The sequence below is a fragment of the Parasteatoda tepidariorum genome, chromosome 1, assembly GCF_982258835.1.
Source record: "Parasteatoda tepidariorum strain Cologne lab strain chromosome 1, Ptep-v5.0, whole genome shotgun sequence".
NCBI lineage: Eukaryota > Metazoa > Arthropoda > Arachnida > Araneae > Theridiidae > Parasteatoda > Parasteatoda tepidariorum.
Window position 1 is genome coordinate 131,278,706 of NC_141755.1, and position 27,447 is coordinate 131,306,152.

The window sequence follows — 27,447 nt, forward strand, 5'->3', positions numbered from 1 at the left end:
GATAATTAGATCAAATGATGAGACGCAGTGTAGTTTTTTTTTTAATAATGACATGTTTTGAAGCTTTTATATTTAAACATACATGTCATGGGTTTTTATTTAGGAGATTTTTTATATAGGGGAGAGTTGGGTATCCCCCCCCCACTGTCAATTTCATATGTATGGAATATTTTTTCAAGTCAATGGACCATCGGACATTAATTGTTATATTAAAAAAAGATTATTTTCAAAGTTTCAAGTATTTATGCAGCTGTTAACATGGTAAATAATAGTTTTGAAAATATGTTGAATACAGTAGTCATGAAATTAAGAAAAATGGGTTGAATGTTTCGATTCAATTTCATTTTAATACTAAAGAAATAATTTTTTCTATACATGCAGCATTAAAGTATGTAGTCTTAAGTTTAATTTGCACAAAGAAGTTTATATGTGAAAAATTGTTCGAGTCATTACAAATTTACAAAAAAAATTGGATTTCGGGTAGCCCCGCTCACATGAATGTCGGGTATCACCGCCCAATTTTATTTCGTCGATAAATGTGCGGGTGCAGAGATTATTATTTTATTGCTTCAAATTTGATTGTTATATGCATTTTTAACAACAAATATTGTGATTATGAAATGATTGTTATTAAATGATAGAATTCACTAAAATTATGTAAATATGTAATAAATAAAATAATTTTGTGATAAAAATGATAAATGAGGTTTATCTATTGTCAATATATTGGTCATTTTCATTTACGCCTGAAAAAACAGTCAAAAAACATAATTTTTGTAACTGGGCGGGGCTACCCGACACAGTTTGAAAAGAGCTAAAAAACATGTTTTTTTAAATTTCTATTTTTTTAAGTTAAACTATTCTTTTTTTGGTTTATTCTTTTTGCATTATTTAATTAGATGATAAAACAATAGAAACATACAAAAATATTGATTATTACTCAATATTATACATAAATATAAGCAATGCTCTTTAAGTGGGCGGGGCTACCCGACTCTACCCTACTTTCTATTTATTTTTAACGTTTTGCACTACAATGTTAACGTAAGCAAGTGCAAATCGTGTAAAGCTGTATCACCTGATATTTAAGATTTTACATAGAATCTCAGAGTGCGTCTCATAATGTGGCCAGATACTGTCATTTCAACTAAAAACTCAAGATTTCAATAATTTTTTCTACAAAAATAAATCAGTAGACTGTAATAATATGAGTGTTATCAGTTAAATGCGCACTGTTTCGAAGATTATTAGAATTAAAATTATACGAAATAAAAAATGAACATTAATCTTCATTAGTTTAAACATCTTTTTTTTTCTATAATTTGATTTTTTTTAATGGCAGTTATTTGAAATGCAAAATTTTGGATATCATATTAAGATATAAAAAATTTGAAATATTGTCTAGTTTTACTATCCAATATTCTATCAAAAATTCTAAGAACAATATCTTCTTAGAAACACTTTTTAAGATGGTTTTAGAAGACTTAATTCTATCCAAATTGTTTTCTCAAAAATTATTGCTCGAAACAATTGTTGAAAGAGCAAACACCGTGGTATAATTTCAGAAGAATGCTTCGGATATTTTTTCTGGTTTGTGGGCTGTTGGAAAGACATTTTCCCACGCGACACAAACACGCATTACATGACTTCGTAAAGAATTGTTTTAACACAAAAGTTAACTTCGTCTTAGAGGATGATTGATGAGTTTTGAAAAAATATATAAATAAAGATTTTGTTTTTTTTTGAAATATTTATTTGGGTTTCGAGTATTTGTTTCAATGATTGTTGTGTAAGAATTGATTAAAATTTTAACCTTCACTCAAATATTAATTTCGTTATTTATTTATTTAACCTATGGAAAAATAGATGAAGTTGAGTATCATGTCATTGACATCAATAATTAGAAATAATTTATAGATACACTCTGATTATCTATAGATACCCAGATATAATTTTAAAATAATTTAATTTGTTATAATTTTGGCTCTCCTATTCTCACATTTCCAATACAATGTTTCATCTTTATATTTACTACGTCCATTAAGCAAATAATTGTTATTATAGTAGCAAATAATCACCTTGCGAGGATCTTATGTACCTTATTTTCGACATTTTTGGAAAAGGCACAAAAATATGAAATCAAAGGAAACTCTAATAACGATAGTAAGGGGAAAAATCTTCCCTTCCAAGTTCTCCCAGAAAAGGTCCCTCACAAACTGACCCCTGGAGAACATGTTACGGAGTGTCGATGAAGCTTCAAAGGGTTGCGTTTTAAAGCTTTTATTATGACAAAAAACACTTAAATGGCAATACAAAATAATTAGAGCTGGAACATCTTAATGAGTTCTCTCCCCGTAGCCGTTCCGTGAGTGAATGTAGAGGGAGTCTGCAGGTGACGCTGCATGGCGTATGCAACATTAATTATCTATTGGGACAAAATTCACTTGGGTCAAAAGTCAGTCAGTCCCCCTCAATATTTCAGAAAAAGAAACTATTCAACAACGATTTAATTTCACCAAAGACGTGATAAAAATAAAAATTTTCTTTCTTCATATATTTGTATGTAAAAATGTTTTTTCTTCTCGTGTGTGAAATTCAAAGAACTATTCCTACATTTTAATCTCGTTCCCCTTTAAAAATTGGACCTGTGTGACGCCCATCATCTTCTTTCTCAATTATCTAATTAATATATTTAAAAACTCTTTGTTTAGTTTGGTTGCCTGAAATGTATTATGTGAAACCAATGAGTCGAATTTAAGTTAAAATGATTTAAAAATATATAATTTAAAAAAAAAAATCTTTGGCTGATGTATTTTACACGAGATCATTTTTAATTTATTTTAAACGGCTATTTAGATAGTATATTTCATAAATATTTTATTACAAGTTCTCTTCACGAAAACTGTTATTATGAACAAATTTAGATATAGTATAGCGAGTGAATAAAGTAAGAATGATGGATGAAAGAAAAACCAATCAATTGATCAGAGAAAAGCTATGTAAACAACGAGTCAGCAATAAATAGCAGACCATTTGTTTATGGGACAGCATGCATTTTTTTAAATCTAAAAATGATAAAAAAAAAGTGCTTGAGGCAAACAATATTGAGAAATTCTGTTCCAATCGTCATTTTTTTTATATGTTTCTTAAATTCACATTTTTTTTTTCTTCCTTCTATTTTATAACTGTCGTTGAACAGCCGACCCAATTTTGAGTTAATGACTACCAATGTAGCCTTTTCATTTTGAGCCCGAACTTTAGGATCAAGTAAGTGGAGAAATTTTCCTTCGTGGAGGACTTAATGAATGTAACTAACCCGCTTTTGCGTTACATAGAGAGGAAAACCACGAAAACATCCCAAGGTTAACCTTTCGTCACGGGGTATCTAACCCGTGATTCGTCTACCACTGAGGATATTTTACGACAGCACTGTGGGCGGCGCTAACCGCATATGAAATTCGTATCGAACAGCCATCGAACCCCGATTTTATACTTTTCTGGTAGAAATATTGTAATTAAAAATATATATAAAGCAATTTTGCTCAGTGTTAATACAACGAGACAAATCAAAGAAGAAATTTCTTTTCGAAGTTCAAGTGAAGGGCGCTGTTCTGCCATTAGTAATAAATGAAGATTATTTTTTATAAAGAATGCATCAATTACTTATCTTCTTCGTATAAACTGTTATTATCAAAACCATTATAACGCTTGAAGACATCCTAGATAACCAATTCACGGGGATCTCCTAACTTTCTTTCTCTCTTGAAGTTTAAATCTTTATATATATATTAACCACTGGTTTACACTATTTTATCTACTGCTTGCCTCCATTTAATTTTAGTCCTATATTCTAATTACGTAACTCTGTTTATTGATTTTAGTGACAGACTTTATTTTAGAATTCCTTTTTATTTTAGCTGATATTTACTGATTTGAACTGGTTATTAATTTTAACTGATTCTACTGATTATCATCTTAGCTATTTCTTACTTTTGCCCGTTATAAAACAACGGAGTGTTGGGATGAATAGTGTATTTTAGGCTACTCGAGCCCGATAAAAAGTACAAAGTGTTGGGGGGGGGGAGTGTTTACGAATTCTATCCACAATAAAACATTCCGAACAATTCTTTTTAACAATTGCACAATTCTTTTTAAACAAGCATTTATGTAGGGAAGTAAGTAATATTGTTTGTTAATCAACTTATTTTCGTATTGTCTTCGCTTAATCTGTAACTTTATAGTGAAAACAGTTTGTAGAATAGAGAAGTTAGTTCGTAAGAAAAAAAACTTTTTCGAACTAATGTTCTTACGAACTATTATTTAATACAACTGATTTTAATTTCTTGGAAAAAACAATATTTAAATTTTTTTTTAAAATTAAATATGTTTTTTCCATTTAATAAAATTAAATAATTCAATAGAATTGAATTTCGTATCAATTTCTAAATCTAGGAACATGACGTCATACGACATTTCAAGTAGGGAAGTTTATAGTATCACAAACCTGATCTAGGGAAAATTCATTGTAATATTTCTTAATAAAATTTTCCAAATGGAATACACTGGAGCGGAAAGAGTTAAAGAATATATTTTAGAAGAATACTGAAAACAAAAATTATTCTAAGATGAAGAAAGCGATTCTCGAAGTCTTGAAGTTGGATGTTAATGAGCGGGAAAAAATGTAATGATATTGAAATAAATGTTAATGTCTTTATAAATAGATCATCACTTGACGGGTCAAAGCAAGATAATTCCATTTGTTACTTATTCTTTTACCGTTGTCTTAAATGACACTGTCTGCTTTTTCTATTTTGAATTTGGCGAGTCATTCATTAAATGCTTTTATGGCGCTCCTCTTTAAATATTAAAAGACATGATCTTTTTCATCTTCATTTTACTTGCTGTTCATTTCATCGATCCCTATCGTTCTTCGTTCCTATTAATTTGGATGAAGAATTAAATTTTTCTTGGTGATTTCTTTGTATCAGCCTGTGTCAGTTTTTTTTTGTTTTTTTTTTGAGGATAACAATAGACAATAACAGAGCCATGATGGCTCAGGGGATAGAGCGTTCACCCTCCAATAAAGTGAACCGAGTTCGAATCCCAGAGATGGCCGGTCGATACGAATTCCACATCCGGCTTGCACCGACCACAGTGCTGACGAAAAATATCCTCAGTGGTAGACGGATCATGGGTTAGAGTCCCCTTGCCGTCAGTCTAACAGTAGGAGGTTTTCCTCTCCATGTAACGCAAATGCGGGTTAGTTCCATCAAAAAGTCCTTCACGAAGGCAAGATTTCTCTCAATATTTGATACAGGAGTTTCCTTGTCTTTTGGATTGGGTTCCAAATGACAAGGTTACGGACATGAGTGGTCGTAAACCCAAAAGAATTGGGTTCAACGAAGGTTAAAAAATAAATAATAAAAGACGTCATATTTTGTTATAGATTTATAATATTTTTTATATTTTGTTATAGACGAAAATAATGCACCCTACGTTTTAGGTCTGATAAGTACAAACTATTTATTCTTTTTCAGCTATTTGAAAATTGCAAAAAAGATAAGCGGTTCTCCAAAAGTGTTTCGTGGAACCTTCGGGTTTCATGGAAATGATCCCAAGAGTTATATCTTTTTATTGATTTTAGAGACCTTCAATGAACAATAAAATAATATTTATATCCAATCAATAACATATTTAATATTTCCGTTATTTCTACGAAATTATTTAAGTAGAGTGCCCAAGTTAAAATTATTGATGGTCCCATCAAAATTTTTTGATGATCTTATGATGGTCGATTCATGAGGGTCGAACATCATTTAACCATCGTCCAACATTTTCCATTCTGTGCTCATATTGTGTTTGATATGCCTTGCATCATTTCATGATGGAAAATGATACTTTAAATCCTCTGATGGTTAACCATCACGAGAAGTTTGATTCTCATGGTTCCAACTATACATTTCCATGATGGTTGAATGAGAATTGTTTCAGCAGACCATCATCTATAATGACCCATCATAAATCAGACTGAATTCATGCATTGAAGTGGTTCATGAACCAATCCAAGGTTTGATTTCTAAGAAACTATGATGGAAATTTCTATTGGTTTAACATGAACAAAACAAGTTGCTATTCTTATGTAGGACCATCAATCCGAATTCCTTCATTGGGGTGCTGGTTACCATCAAAAAAATATAATGGTCAGTGATGGAACTATTGATGGTTAGAATCAGAAATATGTTGATCCATCAAGGGAAAACCATCAAAAGTATTGACTTGGGTGCCCATGTAAAAATAAAAAAAAAAATTTGAATAAATAATTAAAAGGATGTGTTTTTATAAAAAATTCGATCTACATTTCTTATCAAAATTTTCAATTAAAAAAAAACACATATCAAAGAATCCGGGTAACTATTCTCAAAACGTTTTTAACTTGAACTATAATTTAGCTCCTCTCACTCATTTTCAGCATACATCAAGAACTCATTCAGGTGCTTCAATATTTTCAAATTAGTATTAGTTTTTCTTTTCTTTTTTTAGTTAGTACATTCGCAGATGCTACTGTCCCGGGGTTCCATCAAAAAAAGCTTGATATTATTTAAGGTTCTAGTATTATCATTGTTCTAGATTAAGATATATTTTTTCTTTCTTTCTTAATTTTAGAAATGTATTTTTTTCCCTATTTTCCCCAGAAAATAAAAGTGCGTTTTTATATATTTTTTTTACTTTCAAAACTGAAAAAACAAATAAAATTTTTTAAGATATGGGGGTGTTGTCTTATTGAATGAGTAAGTAGAGAAAAATGAATGTCTTTGTTTTACCATTTAATGTGGTTTGAAATAGAATCATTAACAGGGATCTTTGTTTTTTCGCGAACCCATTCATTTTCTGAAAAATACTACTTTTGTTTCCTTCCCTTTTGCGATCTTTTGACGTCACTACACTCTAATGAATGTGGGAGGTCTCTTTACCGCATTTTATTCATCGAAAAAAAAAAGCGTGCATACGATTTTCCGTACTTAGAATTTTGGTCACCACGATTTTACCGTGAATTTCGGGCACTGATTAGCCCAGTAGTTCATTCGCCAAGTGGGGCTACTTTGTGCAGTGATAGGAATTCAGTTTAATAATCATGTTTTTAGTAAAATATTGATATAAAATTGTTAAAAAAGTTAATTGTTGACATTTTTAATAACAAAAACATCAAGATATGTTAAGATATTAGTTTGAAAATAATTTTCAGCGTTAAAAAACAATTTTTTATAAAATATTTTTTCTTAAAAAGAATGTTTATTTCAAAACATTTAAGTTTAAACAAAAGGAAACCATATACATTTTTGAGCATTGAAATGGATGAAATTTCAAAAATAATAATTATTACATATTCATTAGCATTTATAATATTGATAAATTAGAACATAACATGCTTGAATGAACATGACAGAACTTGCTCTTCAGTTTCTGTCAAAATCACCCGATGTCCTATAAAATATATTTTTCTGTGTTAAATCGTTTGATTAATTCATTAGAAAAATCTTTGTAGAAGAAAAATAATAGTTTACCAGCACGTTTCACGTGTTTCTTGTGAATTTTATTGGAGATAGTATTTCTGTGGATTTTGTACTTCCGAGAAGCTTCTGCAATCGACATACCACCAGCAACTGCTTGCAAACATTGTTGCAGCTTTTCTAAAGTGTAATCGCGGTAGTTTCTAGTTCTAGGTATTTTTTTTTATAACGTCTGACAATTTTGCTGTCGAAAAAAAAAACGAATGAAACTTTGCACAAAGTAGCCCCACAGTGAATTTTTTTTTTCATTTCCCGTTTATTTGTTATTAATTTTCAAATTTTTTTAACGCTAGCATGATGTAATTGTTTATTAATATATAAATAAAATATTTTGCACTTACGACAATTGTTTTATCAACGTCTTTGCATTTCACAGCTAAAGTATGTTTCCACGCACACTTTTCGACGTCCGACCTTCTCGGAAAGTTGTTGACATTGGATAAACAAAACACACTCTGAGATTGTTTTAAAATTCGAAAATTTTTTTGTGGTAATAGAGGAGACTTCTATCTTCAAATTCCACACATTTTTAACGTGAAAAAAACATAATACTGAATAGCAGCACTTGAAAAGTGCCAAATTCGAATTTGCACAAAGTAGCCCCCGCTGCACAAAGTAGCCCCACATGACGGTATATATTTTTCGTCAAAAAATATAGGTATAAGCATATTGTAAGTAGGCCAAAAATTTTCTAGTCACTCCTTTATAAAGCTGAAAAATATAAAAAAATTGTAAAAAAAAAATTTTTTCCTATTTTTTAAAAAAAATAATTATTTCTCTTTTCAATTAACTATTTTTTAATAAACTATTCCTCTTTTTTTTTAAAAAAAATAAATTGTTTATTTCCCTTTGGAGAATAAGAATTTCTTTTTTATAGAGTTCTGATTTAGTGAAGCACTGGGAACCTGTTCGATCTTACCTTGCTCAATATGGTTATCTCTCGACCTCCCCCCAAGGAGCGGGAAATTTGAGGACAGAAGAGAAGCTTCGTGAGGCCATCATGAGGATGCAAAGGTTCGGGGGTGTTCCACCCACAGGCATTATAGACGATGAGACTCTTAAATTATTAAAAAAGAAGAGATGCGGTATGCCTGATTTAACACCCGCCGAAAGAGTTCGGCGATATGCTGTACAGGGACAACAGTGGCCGAAAAAGGATCTCACTTGGAGGTAAATAATAACACTTTATCCTCATTCAATATATACAATACAGTCCAACCTCGCTAACTCGAATCTCGATATCTCGAAGAAAAAAAAATTCCCTTCAAATTTCCTATACACTCAATGTTAAAAAAAAATCTTGATTTTACGAATTTTTTTTTCCTAATCTCTCGATAACTTGCATTTTTTCTCTCCATAAAAAGTGTTGATTTTTTTTCTGAAAATAAAAAAATATTCCAAAAGAAAATAAAAAATTTTAAGAATAGAAAACCAATTCTCATAATGATAAACTTTAAAAAAAAAAAAAAAAGGACATTAAGACGTCAGTGCCATGGAATGATGGGTCTTTCTCTACGATAATGAATGGCTTCAAGAAGGCTGGATTCATTAAAGATCACGAAAGTAGTCAAACAATCAATATCGTTAATTCTGCTGAAAACTACACCGAAAATGATTGGGACAGATTGACCGGACTCATGAAACTTGATGACTTGGAATTTCATAACTTTGTAAACGCAGATGATGCAGTAACAGTGTGTGGTCAGTGGCATGACAATGATATCATCGCTCAAACGAAAGCTTCTTGTGAACTATCAGAAGAAGAGAATGAGGAAATCGAAGATTTACCACTCAATGTTACTAACAAACAAGCACGTTCTGCAGTGGACACTGTAAGGAGATTTATTTGAGAGGCAGCCAAATATGTCAGAGGAGACATTTAAAGCTATAGTCCACTTAGAAGGTGTTACAGACAAACTTTCTTTCACATCTCTAAAGCAAACAACAATTGAATCTTTTTTTAAATGAAAGTGTAAAAAGTGTTTTTAGAATACATATGGAATAGTATATAAGGTATGTAAAGAGCATTTTTCTTTATTCTACCATCGATACCATGCGATTTTCGATAATTCGAATTTTCGGTATCTCGAATTTTTTCTCCTCTCCCTTCAAGTTCGAGATATCGAGGTTTGACTGTAATAATAAAATAAAACATAAATTAGACGGAAAAAAAAAGTTGTTGTGATCTCGTTTTGACGATCACTGGTTACCCATGGGTCAAATGCTTTTTCTTTCTTCGTTAAACATTTCAAATCATGGGTTGCAATGGATGTCGGATTGATTTTTCATATCCTTCCCCTATGAACGTGATTCACAAAATACTTCTTCAGCATTCATTTTTATATTGAAATTTACCGTCAAGTCAGTCATTATAAGTTAACAATAAAAATACTTTCAATTATTATGATGTAAATACATTAAGAATGAATACTGCTGAAAATAAAAAGAAAAACAGCAAAGGTCGCCATAGCAACGCATGCGTACTTCTTACAGTGGCGTAGCGAGCTTTACTCGCGCCCGGGGCACAATACCCTTTTAGCGCCCCCCCCATTCGAAAACCATATAATATTATATGTAAAATATACTCGCAAATTAATAAATAAATAAAGCAAAATAAATAAAGTCATAGACTCAAGCTAGGCTTTAAATTTGAGACAAAAAATGTAGTTGAGAGAACAAGTCTAGATTTTGAAATGTATATGATCATCTAGAACTAGTTCAAAAGATACCTATTATTTATTTTACATATTTATAAAGAAATATTTTAAAAACACACAGTTTTAAAACAATTAAAAAGTAAATATTTATTATTTCTAAGGAGATACATATATTTAATAATCATATGATTATAATATATTAATAAAACTAATTACTATGTCTAAATTTTCCGTGCTTTTGATGAAGCAAATGTATCAATAATATCATCAAAATTTATCATTTAAAATTTTTCTCTTTCCACACTTAAAAATGCTAGATCACTTAGGCGATCTGTCAAAATTAATTTTAATTTGCTGAATGAACGTTCGCAGCTAGCAATTGATACTGAGATAGTCAGGAGTATTTTAAATGCCGCTCTCAGATTTGGAAAAACATCTTCTCCATTCGAGATTGATTATAAAAGTAAGAAATTCTAATGGAGTTTTAGGCTTAATATCTTTTCTACTACGGAGTAGCATTTTGCTGTCACATATTTTGATAAAAAGCTCTATTACATTGAAATCTGTATTGTAAAATTCACCCAGATTTTTAAAATGTTTTTCAAGGTCGTTATCAACATTATGCTTGTTTAATAATTTTCAACGTCTAGTAGAAATCCAAATTTGAAATTAAGGTCACTTAATCGTGTACACATTTCTTGTTGGAGAAATTTCACTTTCTGCGGAAAGACCACCATAGCCAATTCTCCAGGCACGTATTGTTGTATCCATATCCCAATTTTCACAAAGAGACTCTGCTTTTTCAATTGCCTCTTTACAGAGCTTGTCTCAAATTTCTCTAAAATTCATTCTAGAATCTAGTAATCTGAGCTGCACGCGATCAATCCTTCTTAAGATTTCATATCAGAAATGAGCTAAAGTTATAAAATTAAAGGTTAGTATATTTCGCAACAGAATTGTAGCTTCACTTCTGTTGTCACTTGTAGTGGTAGTGTGCTCTGCTAATTTTTCTATTAGTTCTTTTATATTCTCTAGCCCATAGATCAGTGATTCTCAACCACTGTGCCGCGGCACTTTTGTGTGCCGCCAAATTTTTAAAATGTGTCGCCAAATATTAGAAATGATACAATAAAAATTAAAATGCTTTTTTTATTACGAGTAAAGTTTAAATTAAAGAAAAGTGTATATTATGTATAATATCATATATATATATATATATATATATATATATATATATATATATATATATATATATATATATATATATATATATATATATATATATATATATATTTATATATATATATATATATATATATATATATATATATATATATATATATATACATAATATTATATATATATACTTTTACAAATTTTCCGGGCTTTAACAGCGTGAAAATCTTTGTCATCGATTGTCTTGTCTCTGACAATCTCAAAATAAGTTAAAATAAGAAGGAAGCATTTAAATTTAAATTGTCTATGGCAATTTCAAAAAATGTTGAAATAAGTAGAAAATTTAATGACCATTAAAATTATTAATTAACAAAAGAAAGAAAACTAAATATGATTTTCAAACGGAAATAAAAGCTAATCATTAAAGTAAGCTATGCAATTAATAGTTATAAAAGTGAATTAGCAAAGGATAACTAACAAAAAAACATGCTAACAATTAATTAGCAAAAAAACTAGTTAACAAGAAATCACACAAAAATAGCAATGTAGAAAAACTAACAGTTAATAACTATAGTAAACAAGTTAACAATTAATAACTAGCAAAAAAATAAATAACTGTTACCAACTAATACAAAATTAGTCGAAAGAAATAATTATCTCTTAATAAACGTGCTTTTGTTGTACATATTATTTTATTTCACATTCAAAATTATTATCACTAACTATTTAACACAGTGTATTATAGGTAAGTAAACAACTTTTAAACTAATTTTTTTTTATTGTGTGCCGTCAAATTTCGAAATCGTTAAAATTGTGCCGCCACAAAAGAAAGGTTGAGAATCACTGCCATAGATGATAACGATAACCGCTTGTATTCTGGCGCTCCATCGCGTTTCAGACGTGTGACCTGCCATCACGGCAGCATTATCGTAAGATTGTGATCTGCAGTTTGCTAATTAAATTTCATCGTAATTTAATTTCTCTAAAATTGTATCTTCTATCGAGGCTGCATCTTTAGCATGTATTTCAATAAAACTCAAAAAATATTCTTTGATGGAAACTTTTTTATTGATAAAATCAGCATCTACATACCTAGCGACTTGGGACATTTGTTCTCGATGAGAGATATCAGGAGTTGAATCAAACTAAAGTCCATAATATTTATTTCTTTTGATATCGTTTATTAGTTGATTTCGAACTGTAGATGCCAGAAGATGAATGAATTCATTTTGAATCTGTGGTGACAAATATGAGAACAACAAATTTTTCTGTTAACAAATTTTTTCATACTCTATTCACTTAATAGAATCGTCGAGTAGATGTAGTAAGAAATCTTATTTGATTTATTACTTACCAAGAATGCCTTGAGCTTGAAAGGTAGTAACATAGTGAAATATACAATATAATTTATGCTGACATTAAACTTATGTATAACATTTAATAACATTTCATTTTTATTCTAAGCAGAGCGCGATGTCAAGGACGTGAATTAAAAATTGAAATATATTTAATATGAATTTAATATAATATTTAATATGAATTAAATATTATAAATTATATTTATGAATTAACATTTATTATATTACACTGGCACTAATTTAAATATATTTTCCAGAAATCAATTATAATAAAAAAAAAATTATCCAGCAATTTTTTGTTTTGCGGACCATTTGGCGCCCCTTTGTGAGTAGCGCCCGGGGCATGATGCCCCCCCTTGCCCACCCCTCGCTACGCCACTGACTTCTTAACTATTTCTCTTAAACACAGTTGAAAAGTGTTTGGACGACCATCCAATCCAAAACAAGGCTCATTTTGCCAATCAGTCAAAAAGTCATTGTCCACTGTTGTACTAGTTGCATTGAACTAGTCAAAAACATTTTTGTCACTGTGCACACTTACAGTTTCACCTTGTCGAGTTTTTCTTTCTTTTTTAAATTTTTAGCATTGACATAGTCAATTTTTTTTTTATTTGTTATTTTTTTTTATTTTTTTAAAATTTTTTTTAGTTCTTAACTTTGTACATTTCTAGCTGCATCGATCTGTTAAGATTTTTGCTATCAAGAAATAATGAAAAAACGAAAAAAAAAAAAAAAAAACCCTTTACACTTGTAATAGCATTGACTTGGTTAAAATTTGTTTGCATTCATGAAACAATTCTTATCACTAGTAGTTGTATTGACCTTGATAAAGTTTTTCCACTTGCAAAAAAATAAATAAAATTTAACAAAAAGTAAATAAAATTATTTGTTTGTAGTTTTCGCGGGCACAGTAAGAGAGTGTGTGAGTATTTATCACAGAAATGCGAACACATGTTCTCATGAGTTAAATCGCGATATATCACTCAACATTTCTACAACATTTTTACAGTTTTGAGTCAAACATACTATGGTATAGTTTACTTTAAAACTTTTTTATACTATGCGTGGGTTAAATTTGAAAATCTTATGAAAAGCAAATTTGCAGAGTATTTATAGGGTTATTTTTCTGAAAACCGTCTTCGAATTACTTTTCTCAAATGGAGGATTTAATGATATGAAAATACTTTGAAAACAATTGTCTCTTTGGAGAAGACTTGTTTTTTTGTCATTACATTAACTTCATTTCCTATGTTGCATATTTCATCATTTACTTTATTTATTATGTGACAGAATTTTCTTTTTTAATTTTATTTTCCTTTCGGCATACATTATGAGGTCATTTAATTTACTTATTAAAGTAGATTCTTTATGACCACCTCGTTTGGAAGCTTCATTCGGAGGAGTTCCTATTTATTAAATTATCCGTTTGTGCTCTAACAAGGGGAAAATCTTCTAGCTCTGATGTTCCAATGTTGGTTGAAGAAGGAAGAAAAAAATTATTTGTTTTTAAAGCTTGTTGAAAGTAAAGTAAATAAAACAAAACAAAAAAAAGTTGTGATCGCCTTATTGACGATCACTGGTCATCCATGGGTCAGATGCTTTTTCTTTTTGAATGGACTCCATTAAATATTTCAAATCATGGGTTGCAATGGATGTTTGTTGATTTTCATATCCTGAATATGCTATATACTTTTCCTTCTTCAGCATTCTTCATTTATATGAATAATCACCGTCAAGACAGTCATTATACGTCAATAATAAAAAGAATATTAAAATACTTTAAAATTATTATGATGTCAATACATTAAAAATGCCTGCTAGTGAAAAGAAAAGGAAAAAACAGCAGCGGTTGCCATAACAACGCATGCGAGCTCTTCACTCATAAACACAGTTGAAAAGTGTGTGAGCGCCATCGAATCCAAAACAAGACCCATTTTGCCAATGTGTTCCTATTTTTAAAAATATATATAATTTTATGGTCCGTCTTCTCTGTACTAAACATTGTACAGGAGGCTAAAAAAATTTCATTTGAAAAAAATTAATAATTGTATGGATGTTTGTTGGATGGATGTTTGTTGATTTTCATATCCTGCCTATGCTATATACTTATCCTTCTTCAGCATTCTTTATTTATATGAATAATCACCGTCAAGTCAGTCATTAAACGTTCATAATAATAGGAGTGTAATAAATTAATCATATCAGAATTAAAAGCGAATTATCACAATACCCAAATTAAATTATCAAAATTGAAAATAAATGCATATCAAAAGTGAAATCGAAATAAAAAAAAAAAAATTATCAAACAGCAGCGGTCGCCCTCACAACGCATGCGTAGTGTTTACTATTACTCTTGAACAAAGTGTGTGGACGACATCAAATGCAAACCAACACCCATTTTGCCAATGGGTAATGAAATAAAATATAAATTTCTTAAACCCCATTTGTTTCTATAGTCTAAAAAACAGCTCTTATAGTTGCCAGGCCAAAAATGCAACGTTTATGCTCAAATCAATATACAGTCTCTGGCCAAATTATTTGACGCTCCATAAGATTCTATGTAAAATCTTAATAATCAGGTGATTACTCTATACAGCTTCAGTGTTTTTACGCGGTTTTAACATGTCTGCACTTGTTTACGTTCGTGTATCAATGGGTTAAATGAGACGATATATATCATATAAATTTGAGGATAGGATACATTCGACGATATATTTAGAATATTTATTATATCAAGCATCATATGAGTATATTATAATAATGAGACCCACTGTAGTGTTTTAATAATGACATGATTGGCACGATTTTATAGGCAATACTTTTATATTTAAACACACATATCGTGGGTTTATTGGGAGATTTTTTTTATAGACTCCCAATTTTTATTTATTTTTAATGTATTGCATGACAATGTTCACCCATTGATACACGAACGTAAACAAGTGCAAACCGGTTTTAGTCACATAAAATCAATACAGTATCCCCTAATAATTATAATTTTACATATAATCTTAAATTGCCTAAAAATAACAAAAATATTAAATAAATACTAGATTACTAACTCGATACAAATTTAGCTGCAGATTTCCAAAATCATCATGAGTTAAAAAAAATGTTCTATTTCTCGGAACCTTAGGGTTCCGGGGAACACCATTTGCGAACTGCTGCATGCAGGCCTGTGTCACCGGAAATGCTCTATAAGTAGTAAAAGTATTTTTTTTTTTCCTCCTTCCAGTCGGAAGATGATCATTCTGAAAATTGTTTGTTTTATTCATGATTTTCTGAGGGTTCAACGGTCCTCTGTGAGTCATTTGTGTTTGCCAAGGACAGCAGCTGACTCAAAATTTGGCGACAGACATTTTAATTTTGCAGCCAAGATAATCGCTTTGTTTGACCTATGAAATGCTTCAATTTGAAAGGCCATAAACAGAGATGGCTTTTATTCATTGATGATACAGCCATCTACTAAAAGCGTCTATGGGGGTCATGCGAGGCAATTCTTAGTTTGAAAACCTTGAGTGACAGTATTATGAGCTTTAAAAAAAAATCAAGTCATTAAAATTTTTTTTTTTAAAGTCAATTCCTACATAGGTCAAGAAAGAAAAATTTTATTTTAATTACAATTAAATAATTAAAACTTTTTTTCTCCCGTACAAAACTAAAATAGATTAACACTAGAAAGACTGAAACTTAGCATATAACTATATTGCCCAAAAGCAGTGAAAATGACCGAAAGAATGCGTAAAGAAATTTGTTTAACTATTTTTTAATATTATTTAAAGTTATGCAACAAGTTATTAGTAAATATTAACAATAAAAACATTTCCTTCAGTTGGAAAGAAAATATTAATCTACGCATTATTATTTGTACATTTTTTTGCGAATTAAAAAGCAGTCAAAATGACTTTCTTTAGGCAACCTAGTGTTAATTAAATTTAATGAATGAATTACTATTTGAAAAAAGTGCATTAACATCAAGTGTCACCCACTACAAGTTTAAATGTATTTGAACTTGAACAGATAAATAAAAAAGTATTTCATGAACAATTAAAAATGTGAACAAGATAGAGGGTGAACTAATAGTTGGAATTGAAAGAAAAAAAGCTCAGACAACTATAAAAGAATAAATTGGGTGACGTGAACCACGCACTGTTTATGTATTGAATTTTTCTCACACAACGAATATAAAGTAATTAAATATTTAAATGCGAGCAATGTACTTTTTTTGTTGCTTAAATAGAGCTAAATGTTGGAAATTATCACTCAATGTTATTTTTAAAATAGGCGAAAAACTCAATCACTTAGGGTCAAATTTAAAACAATGACTAACGCTTAACACATCAGAAAAGAAAATTCCATTTCATTTTTCCCTCAACCCTATTTAATTATTGAATTGATATTTGAAAAAAAAAAACTGCATTAACATCAAGTGACATCTCCTACAAGTTCAAAAAAAAAAATGTTTTTGAACTTAAGTGGAAGAATAAAAAGTATTTTATGAACGATTTCAAATGTGAATAAGATGTAGGGGGGGGGGGGAGAGTGTGAACTAATTGTTGGAATTGAATAAATAAACAAGGAATGGTGCATCAGGTTTAATTTTGATTTGTTTAAATGTTACCCATAAATTAGTCATAACATTTTTTTTTTACTACTCATCGAGTAAGTCAATAATACAGCCTTTGGGGGTAATTATGAGTCACTGTATTATGGGGGATTTGTTTATTTTTTCCTTCACAATAAACAGACAGATGGTTACATCGAAGCATTTAAGATCTCAAAATGTTTTGTTCACTTTTCTATTGGGGATAATATATGTATAATTCAATTTAAAGATTCAAAAAAGATTTCAAGTTGGGAGGTGTATATATATATATATATATATATATATATATATATATATATATATATATATATATATATATATATATATATATATATATATATATATATATATACAACAAAATAAATAAATACAAAAAAACACGAAGAAAATTAAGAAAAACAATAAGTTTTTGCGGATATAATCGTGTGGGCTGGTGAAAAGATTATATCTTTTATTTTCCGGATTTTTAAAAAAAATTTTATCCCTTTTTTTCCCAGTTGTTTGTTATTTTTTTATTATTATTATTTCCCCCCCCTTTTTTTCCATATGTCTATAATTTTCCTTTGTTTTATCTTCATTTTGAATCATATCTTCAATAATCAAGTAATGTATGTATAATTTCGGGGGGGGGGGGTGTCCTGCAAACCCTTGCCAAAACTCCGCCACTGCTGTCTGGATATATATAATTTTACGCAAAGGCTTATAATGAAAGTGAGTTAAACTTATTGACTGTTATTATTTGTAAAACGGTTAGTTATTCAGTTCACAACTATTTATCGTAAAATGTTGCTTCATAAGGATTAATTTATAATAAAAGAACACCGATTTTAGTTTTAAGTTCATCATTTGGAAGTGGCCGAGAATAATGCCAGGAAAAGATGATAAACATATATTACATCTTTGAATAAGGATTAAACAAATATTTTACAGGTGACAATTATCTTTATAACTGTTATTAATTTTATGCTGATGATATCAAAAAAAAAATTCTATGTATTTATTATTAATTAAGGAACCGTACCATTTGAATTTTCTGTTTAATTGGAAACGGTTTTAGACCAATATGATTTCTCGTCATCGATACTTATTTTATTTATAAGAGGGGTCCAATACCACTGAATTTACCCTTTAACCAAATTTTTTTTCTTTCGCGAGATAGTTTCCTACTTAATAGAGATTCATCACATTATTTATTTCGACCTCATGCATTGAAGAATCTTGTTAAAAAAACTTTTTCATACGGCCAATTTATATTGAAAAAATTCCATATAAAATTTTTTCGATTCCTTTATCTATCGCCATATTTCTGCATTCATTTTCGAAACGTTAAAATTCTCTGGGCATTTTAAGACAGTTAGAGATATAGAAGAAAAAAAACCCCCCTGCTTTTTCCTAAAAAATATGTTTCAGTTGCTCCTAATCTACAATCTCAGTTATCGAACTGTAAAAAGTCGTTTATTAAAAAAGTTTATTTCTCGAGAACTATTCGACCGATTTCGTTCCAATTTGGTATTTTGTTATTTAAAATGACATTCTTTAAAATGATGTAAAAATCTTTATACCTTGCCATTTAAAATGTTTTGACTATTATTAAATAAATTGATGAAAAAGGATAAATACATGCTTAAAGTTACTTTTATAAGGGATAAACGAATTTCATAATTGTTTTTAAAAAAATTCTTCGATTTGTATAAAATATTATACGAAATATGCAAAAAGTAAAATGAACATTAAGAGGTCCAAACTTTAAAATCGCTCTCCTGACCTTGGAACTAAACCTTCCAGATTGCGGCTATTTTGAGGGTCAGAATTTGTGTCTGGTTTCGTAACTTAAAATATCTCGAACCATTAAGATTGAGTCCATAGTACGTGAAAATCAGGTTACGCGATCAAACGTTATCCAAGATATTCCGTTTTTTATCTTGCGCACATTGTTCTTTTTTTTTTTTTTGCTCATTTAATTAATTTCTAGTTTTATTTTCGATGTAAAATTCCGATCCTATCTTTTTACCATTTTATTTTATTTTATGACCGTCGCTGAACATCCGACCCAATCTTATGGGTTTACTACTACTCAATGTTCAACTCCGTAGCCTTGTCATTTTGAACCCAATCCAGAAGACAAGGGAACTCCTGGATCGAGTAAGGGAAGAAATTTTGCCGAAGTGGAGGACTTTTTGATGGAATCTCACCCGCGTTTGTGTTACATGGAGAGAAAGACCACGAGACTCTCCCACGGTTAGCCTGACGGTAAAGGGACTCTACCACTGAGGATATTTCACGTCAGCACTGTGATCGGTGCAAGCCGGATGCGAAATTCGTATCGACTGGGATTCGAACCCGATTCGCCTCATTCGAAGGCGAACGCTCTGAACCATCGCGGTTCATCTTTTTACCATTGTATTTATCATTAAAACTTGGGAATGTATTTGAAGAATGTGTTTATTTCAGCATCAAATATTGGCCCCAGAGTTTATCCTCTGATTTGGTGGTATCAGAAGTGAAGAAAGCGTTCAAAGTTTGGAGCGATGTATCCCTTCTCACCTTCAGTAAAGTGGAGGCAAACGATGCTGACATCGTTGTTTCTTTTGAGCGTGGACAACACGGTGACGGATATGCATTCGATGGCAGAGGTGTTGTTCTAGCCCATGCCTTCTTTCCCGGTGAAGGAATCGGTGGAGATGCACACTTTGATGCTGAAGAACCATGGGTCGATCGACAGCCATCTGCTGGAATAGATGGTAAGACACTTTTTTTTTACTTTCTCATTTGTATATACAGTCTCTGGCCCTATTATTGGACACACTATAAAGATTCTTTTGTAAAATCTTAATTACTCAGGTGATACTCTATACAGCGCTTTATTGTTTTTAAGCTGACTGTTTTGCACTTGTTTACGTTCCTGTATCCATGGGTTAAATGAGACGATAGAAAATATAAATTCTACGATTGAATAAATTCGACGATATATTAGATAAATATAGAATATATTTATTCTATCACACATTATATGAGCATATTATAATAATGAGATCCAATGATGAGACGCATTGTAGTTTTTTTTAATAATGACATGATTGGCATGAGTTTATAGGCCATACTTTTATAATTAAACATACATGTCATGGGGTTTTTATTCAGGATATTTTTGTATTTATGCTTAACGCATGGCATGACAATGTCAACCCATTGATACAGAAGCGTGGACAAGTGCAAACCGGTTTCAGTCTCGTAAAAACAATGAAGTTGTACACTCTCTGAAAAATTATCTCACGAGATCTCTCTGCTTTTAAAAAAAACCCAGCGAATAAGTCCAATTGTTAAACTTTCCATTTCTTCAAATAACTTATTTTCTTCCTAACACCAGATGGTTGAATGGGGAAAGACTGAAAAATTGCAGTTTTTTTTTCCACCCCCTCTAACTTCTTGGAAGTGTTGTGATTTCTTGAGTGAATGACACACTTTATGCTATTTTTGTTTTTAGAAAAAAAGGGTTGAGGAGATGTTTCAAACAAATTTATCCTGTCATCAGGCTCTTGAAGAAGAAGTAATTGTTGCTATTATTTCATTATCAGCACTCCTCCTTCACAATCATTCATTTATTTATGTGCAAAACCTTCAGCAAAAAATAAATTCATGTAATACAATATATTGAAGGAAGAAAATTAAGAAAAACAATAAGTTTTGCTTACTGCGTGTAACCTGCAAGTAAATAGAACTTATAAAATAAGTTCAAAATGTAGAGAAAACATATGCAGAACAATGAAAAAAGGGAAACAGAAAAAAATAATAATAAAAATCTGAAAAATAAAAGATATAATCTCTTCATCAGTTCACACAATTATATCCGTAAAAAGGAGTACTTTCTAATATTGTATCAATATAGGCAAAGCAATTTATTGTAAAAATTTTTTTTCTTATTTTTTTATTTATTTATTATGCTATATATATATATATATATATATATATATATATATATATATATATATATATATATATATATATATATATATATATATATATATATATATATATATATATATATATATATATATATATATATATATATATATATATATATATATATATATATATATATATATATACCATTTTTGGATCTCGTAACAGCACTTCATATTTCCATCATTTAATTTCAAAGTGTTTAGATGATATAAAAGGGCCTAATGTACAATGTTTTTTAGATGACATAGTTGTTGCTGCTAATTCTATAGAAGATATGATAAATTTATTGCTAAAAGTATTTGAAAGACTTAAAAAATTTATCTTAACTTTTATATATATATATATATATATATATATATATATATATATATATATATATATATATATATATATATATATATATATATATATATATATATATATATATATATATATATATATATATATCCAGAGTCCCTTTGCAAATTATCGCTAAGTGCGGAGAGTTACGAACACGGTTAGTGAAGCTGACCGCGGGTAGTTTTCGTGGTTTTCCACACACTCAAATACGGGTTAGTTCCATCAAAAGTCCTCCACGAAGGCAAATTTCTTCATTTTTCCAATACTTGATACATGAGTTCCCTTGTCTTCTGGATTGGGTTCAAAATGACAAGGCTATGGAGTTATTATGGGTCGTAAACCCATAAAATTGGGTCGGCTATTCAATGACGGTCCTAAAAATAAAATAAATATTTAAAGAGATAAAAATAGTTTTTAAAAATTGAGATAAGTTTCAGCAATATATAATTACAATTTTTAATTTTTACATTCGCCGATATTACTAACCAAACTCAATTTACACTTTTCGAATTTTACAAAAGAAATGTACAAAAGATGTACAAATGTTATTGTACAAATATTTGAAAAGTAATGTACTAGAGTTTTTGATGATGAGACTGACTCGTTTGTACTCGGAAATAGGAGGTCCATAACAAATGATTGAAGGATAGACTCTCTAATGACAAGAGATTTATTGTGGAATAAATACGTGATATTTTTATCATCGCTATTTAAAGAAGTTATATGAAGGCGTAATATTTTATTTTATAATCGTCGTTGAACAGCCGACCCAATTTTTGGATTGACGACTACCCATGTTCAACTCCGTAGCCTTGCCATTTTAAACCTCATCCAGAGGACAAGGAAACTCCTGGATCAGTACCCCCAGAGGTATTGATTTGTTATGGGTACCCGGGGGACTTTGCGACTCGATAGATTTCCCGTGCATCCGTCACCATTTACTACACGGGGAGTCTTCGAATCCACGAACTCTTGGACATGGGCCCAGTGCCCTATCCACCAGGCTTCCCGGCCTAGTTATTTAGAATTTTCAATGTTTTATTGAAATTTCATTACGTTTTGGTCGCCATTCCTGTTTGCACTATGTTCCGCGCGAATAGACAAAAATCGCCCATTTCGCCAACCCTCAAACCTTTATTTTTGCATGTAATACTATAATATATATATATAACTCAAACATATTATAACAGTAAATATAATATATACATTATAAGTATATCAAATATAATATTATATAATATCAAATATATTATATCTTTGTACGTACTTCAGTTTTGGAAAACATTATTTCTTTGAACAAAATATTTTTCCTCCTTCTATACTTTATGCTGTAACGAATATTAAGAAACAGTTCTGTTTTCATAAAACCTTTATTTCACAGCAAGAAATACAGTAACGAAATTGAAATTCACGTTACGGGTTAGTAGAATCATTTTGCAAAAAGAAGAAGAAAAAAACCAGTGATCAATAAGAAGTAATTATGGTGCTTGGGGATTAGAGCGAGCAGTTGGCGGGGGGGGGGGGTCACCTGATAGTACATATTTCACCATAAATATTTATAATAATAAATCATTTATTTCAGAAGTATCTATTTACTAAGATTATTATGAATTGTACATATTTGTTTTATGGAGTTGTTCGATATATACGTATCTCCAACAAACATCCCATTATTATTATTATTATGAAATTCGTGATTTCTGGGCTACTTGAATGATAGGTTATGTAATAAAACTAATTTAAAAGAGTCGTGTTTTTTTCTCCACATATTCTAAAATCTTTTACGAACGTGTTATTTGACCACGTTAGTCAGTCTTTTTTTTTCATGTTGTAATAGGGTTATTGTTCTCACAATCTCTGCCCCTCCCTCATAAATTTCCTCCCTCTAACCCAGTGTTTCCCAAACTTATGACTCGTGTGTACCCTTTCTAAATTTTTCGTAACGCTGTGTACTACTAATAAAAAAATGTATGCATTTTTTACTATAAAAAAATTGCCCAAAAGTTAAAAATCACAACTGGGTGTTGACACCACTAATTATTAACTTTAAACTCTGCAAAAAATAGCCAATAGAAAAATACGTAATCGTAAATTTTCATGGCTTGCTTTGTTTTTAAATAAAATTTTTTGAAATTTTCGTTTGTTGCAAGATATTTCGCATAAGAACGCCTACCCCCGCTAAACTGTTCCCGTACCCCTGGGGGTACGCGTACCACACTTTGGGAAACACTGCTCTAACCGATCCTTTTCTCATAATTAAGTATTTTTTTGCCCCTATTTCTTTTTTTCCTTCTGGGTATTTTTTTCTTCGCCGTGCTGTCGAAGTGAAATATAAATAGTTTATTCTAATAATGGGTCTGCATCATCTCAGGGTAAAAGAAAAGCGACTCACAATGTGTAGGGACTCATTATTTTTGTCGTCACTCCTCCGAACATTTTGCGCGCACAGGAAAAAAAAATTTTTTTTTTCCTTCTTTTTTTTGCAAGCCTCTCACTGTTTTTCTTAGTATTTAAACATGAATGAACATAAAATGCTCGATAACATTGAGAAGAATGTGTGAGAGATAAAATCAAAGTTATGTTGCTGCGTAGCTATTGCGACGCAATATTAATAAAATTAATCAAAAATGATCACAAAAAAGATTAAAAAAAAAAAAAGCAAGTTTAGGACTTTCAGAATTTCACAACCTTTGCATTTATAATTCCCCCCCCCCCCTCCGTATTTGCTATTAGCTTCCACACAAAAGGACTTCGACAGATTTAACGGCTGTTTAATCAGCTGGCAATATGCTATCGAAATATGTTTTGGAAAAATCATTCATAATGTAGTGATACTTTTAAAATGAATATGTGATTAGAATTAAAATTATTTATTTACAAATATAAAGTCAAATATTCGAAATGAAATGCATCCTATCCAACTTTGGATTTTATTCTCTTTTCAAGGATTTTATTCTTTTAGCGTTACAGTATAAACATTTCCCTGCCTGCGATATTCAAAGGTCTTTCAAACCAGACGTATAAAGATTGAAACAGCAGTAAAAGCATGTTAAAAAATAGAATCTCACTCTTGAAAAATAATTTTCGTACAATTGAGACCACACTCTCCAATGACTCTTTTATCATTTCGTTAAGTAAATGTTAAAAGAAGAAGAAGAAAAATGTTTTAACACTTGACGAAATGATAATAGAGTCATTGGAGAGTGTGGTCTCAATTGTACGAAAATTATTTTTCTCTTCTTCTTTACCCATTCGAAGACTTGTTGACACATCAATGTTTTCTAATCGTGCCGAACCCTACTACATTTCCAGGCGATGACAGAAGAAATTTGAGATCGCTGCTACCTCTTTAAGATTTTCGCTATTCGGCAAAAAAATTTCGCCATTTTTAGGATATTTTTTTTTTCTTCAGAAAGCACACATAAAATTAATCCATCGCACGCCAATTTACCTTTGGTTCGGGAGAGCTTGGTGGGTAGGACACTGGGCCCATGTCCAAGATTTCGTGGGTTCGATCCCAACCGGTCGAAGACCGCCAGGGCATAGGATGTATAGTAAATGGTGACTGATGCACTTTAAATCTGTCGGGTCGCAAAGTCCTGCATGTTCCCATACAAATCAATACCTCTGGGGTTACAGATCCAGGAGTTCCCTTGTCTGCTGGATTAGGATCAAAATGACAGAAGGCTACGGAGTTGAACATGAGTAGTCGTCAACTCAAAAATTGGGTCGGCTGTTTAACGACGGGTATAAAATAAAATAGTGCGTCTTTATTTAACTTTTGGTTAATCAATAGTGAGAAAGAATTACAAAAATGAGAGACTCTTCCTTTCTTGTTAAACGAGTTACATATTGCTTAGTGTGTCTATATGGAAATTTCATTTTAGTTTTGCATATAACGATTGATTTCTCATTTAGATGATTTGTCTTAATTCATTAATTCTTTTTTTCAAAAGGTGTGAGGTTGTTTGCTGTGGCCGCTCATGAGTTTGGACATTCCCTGGGCCTTTCCCATTCATCGGTGTCTGGAGCTCTTATGAATCCATTCTATCAAGTCATTCAGGACAACTTTCAACTACCCCACGATGACACTGTCGGCATACAGATGCTCTATGGTATGATATTATCTCTCTAGCCTCACTATTTACAGGGTATCTGCGCACCATGAGAAATCATGAATTTCGCTATTGAGCAAAATTTGTCATGAAATGTCTTGATTTTAAATATTTTTTCAAAAAAAAATCATGGAAAGTCATGGATTTAGTTCGCCGAGAAATCTAATTTATAAAATGGAATTTACCCCCTTCTCAATTTCATGGTGTTCGGAATATCTGAATTTGTCACAAAATCCCCACTATATTTCATTAAAATGTTTTTGTTTTTGTTTTTTTTTTAAATTTTTTTTATTTTATTTCCAATGGCAAGGCAAAAAGGTACAAATAGAAAGATGAAATAAATAACGAATACAAATGTACGTAGGACAACAAAGAAAGAAGACCGAAGTCATTGCCTTAAAAGTTCTCTTGCTTCCCAATATCTTGAGGACTCAGTGTGTCCATGAAGGGCCCCACATAGAAGCAGGTGGTCCCTGTTCGATTTCTCTCGAGATTTACAAAGTGGACAAAAAGGCGGGGTGGAAAGGCCTATGCGGTATAAGTGTAAAATGTTATTGAAAGGTAAAATGTTTCGATTGTGTTCTATAAAAAATGATGGTGTTCTTTCAAAAAATGAAAGAAAAAACATCATTTCTAGACTGAATTATCTTTTAAACTTTCTGTAATTTTAGAATTTTGTTATTAATTATTATTTTTATTTCATCAGTTTAAAATTCTAGCTGAAGCAAGCCAGTCATTCGTGATTTTTTTTTATATTCCGAAATGAGAACAGAAAAATCAGGAGTATTTCTTTCCTTTCTGATGAACAAGAAAAGCATCTTTAGAATATAATTCTTCACAAAAAAAGAAAAAAATATTATTTGCTTTTCAATTTTTTTCAGCTATATACCTATCATTATAATTAATGTTACGCCGACCGTCCTGTGTAGGGGGCAGGGAACTCTCCTTGCATCAGAAAGGTTCTGAGTTCGAATCCCGGGCAAGGCATGGATGTTTCTTTCTCTCTATCTGTGTTTTATGTCCTTTCTCCTTCTTTGTGTGAATGTGACCCGCCCTATAAATGGGTTGTGGTAGAGTGGCGTGGGTGACGCTGCTCCACCGCCGTCCCTACGCCACAGGTGCCCACTGGGTAACGAAAAGAGAGTTAGCAGTTCTGGCACTTTCTGTGGCTGATGGACAATAGTTCCAAGTGCCCGCCATTGAAAAAAAAATAATTAATGTTTATTTTTTTTAAATTTGTTGTTGTGTTTTTGTCGGAGAAAATAGTATAAGTCATGAAAAATCCTTGAAATGAGTCATGGAAAGTCATGAAATGTAGTGCAGATACCCTGTATTTATTGGAAACAAAAAATTTTTTGTAATCTCATTTTGCAAAAAACCACGATTCTATTCGTATAATTTTTTTTAATAGGAAATATTTAAAATCAAATTAATTCAATCAAATAAATCGTTTGGATTAAAATTTCGATTTCTTTACAAGTAGTGAATTTCTACTGGTCTCTTTGTCAGTTTCAATTGTTTTTTGATATCTACAAGCGAAATTTATTATCAATCGAAATTTTGACCACATAATGAAATAAATTTTTAAAAAACACAAAACTGAAAAGAAGAAAATAATAATAAGTTTTTTTTTTATGGTGGACGGAAAAAAGAGAAAATAATTTT

The 27,447-nt window shown here is 30.6% G+C and overlaps 1 protein-coding gene across 1 annotated transcript in view; it reads left to right on the forward strand.

Annotated features, from left to right (window-relative positions):
- Nucleotides 1-27,447, forward strand: part of LOC107454021 (matrix metalloproteinase-2) — a 54,804-nt gene that overhangs the window by 14,631 nt on the left and 12,726 nt on the right. Inside the window, exons 2-4 of the mRNA XM_087153137.1 lie at nucleotides 8,446-8,738; nucleotides 19,817-20,106; nucleotides 25,624-25,782. Coding sequence (XP_087009263.1) covers nucleotides 8,446-8,738; nucleotides 19,817-20,106; nucleotides 25,624-25,782 — 742 coding nt within the window. The remainder of the gene's footprint in view (nucleotides 1-8,445; nucleotides 8,739-19,816; nucleotides 20,107-25,623; nucleotides 25,783-27,447) is intronic.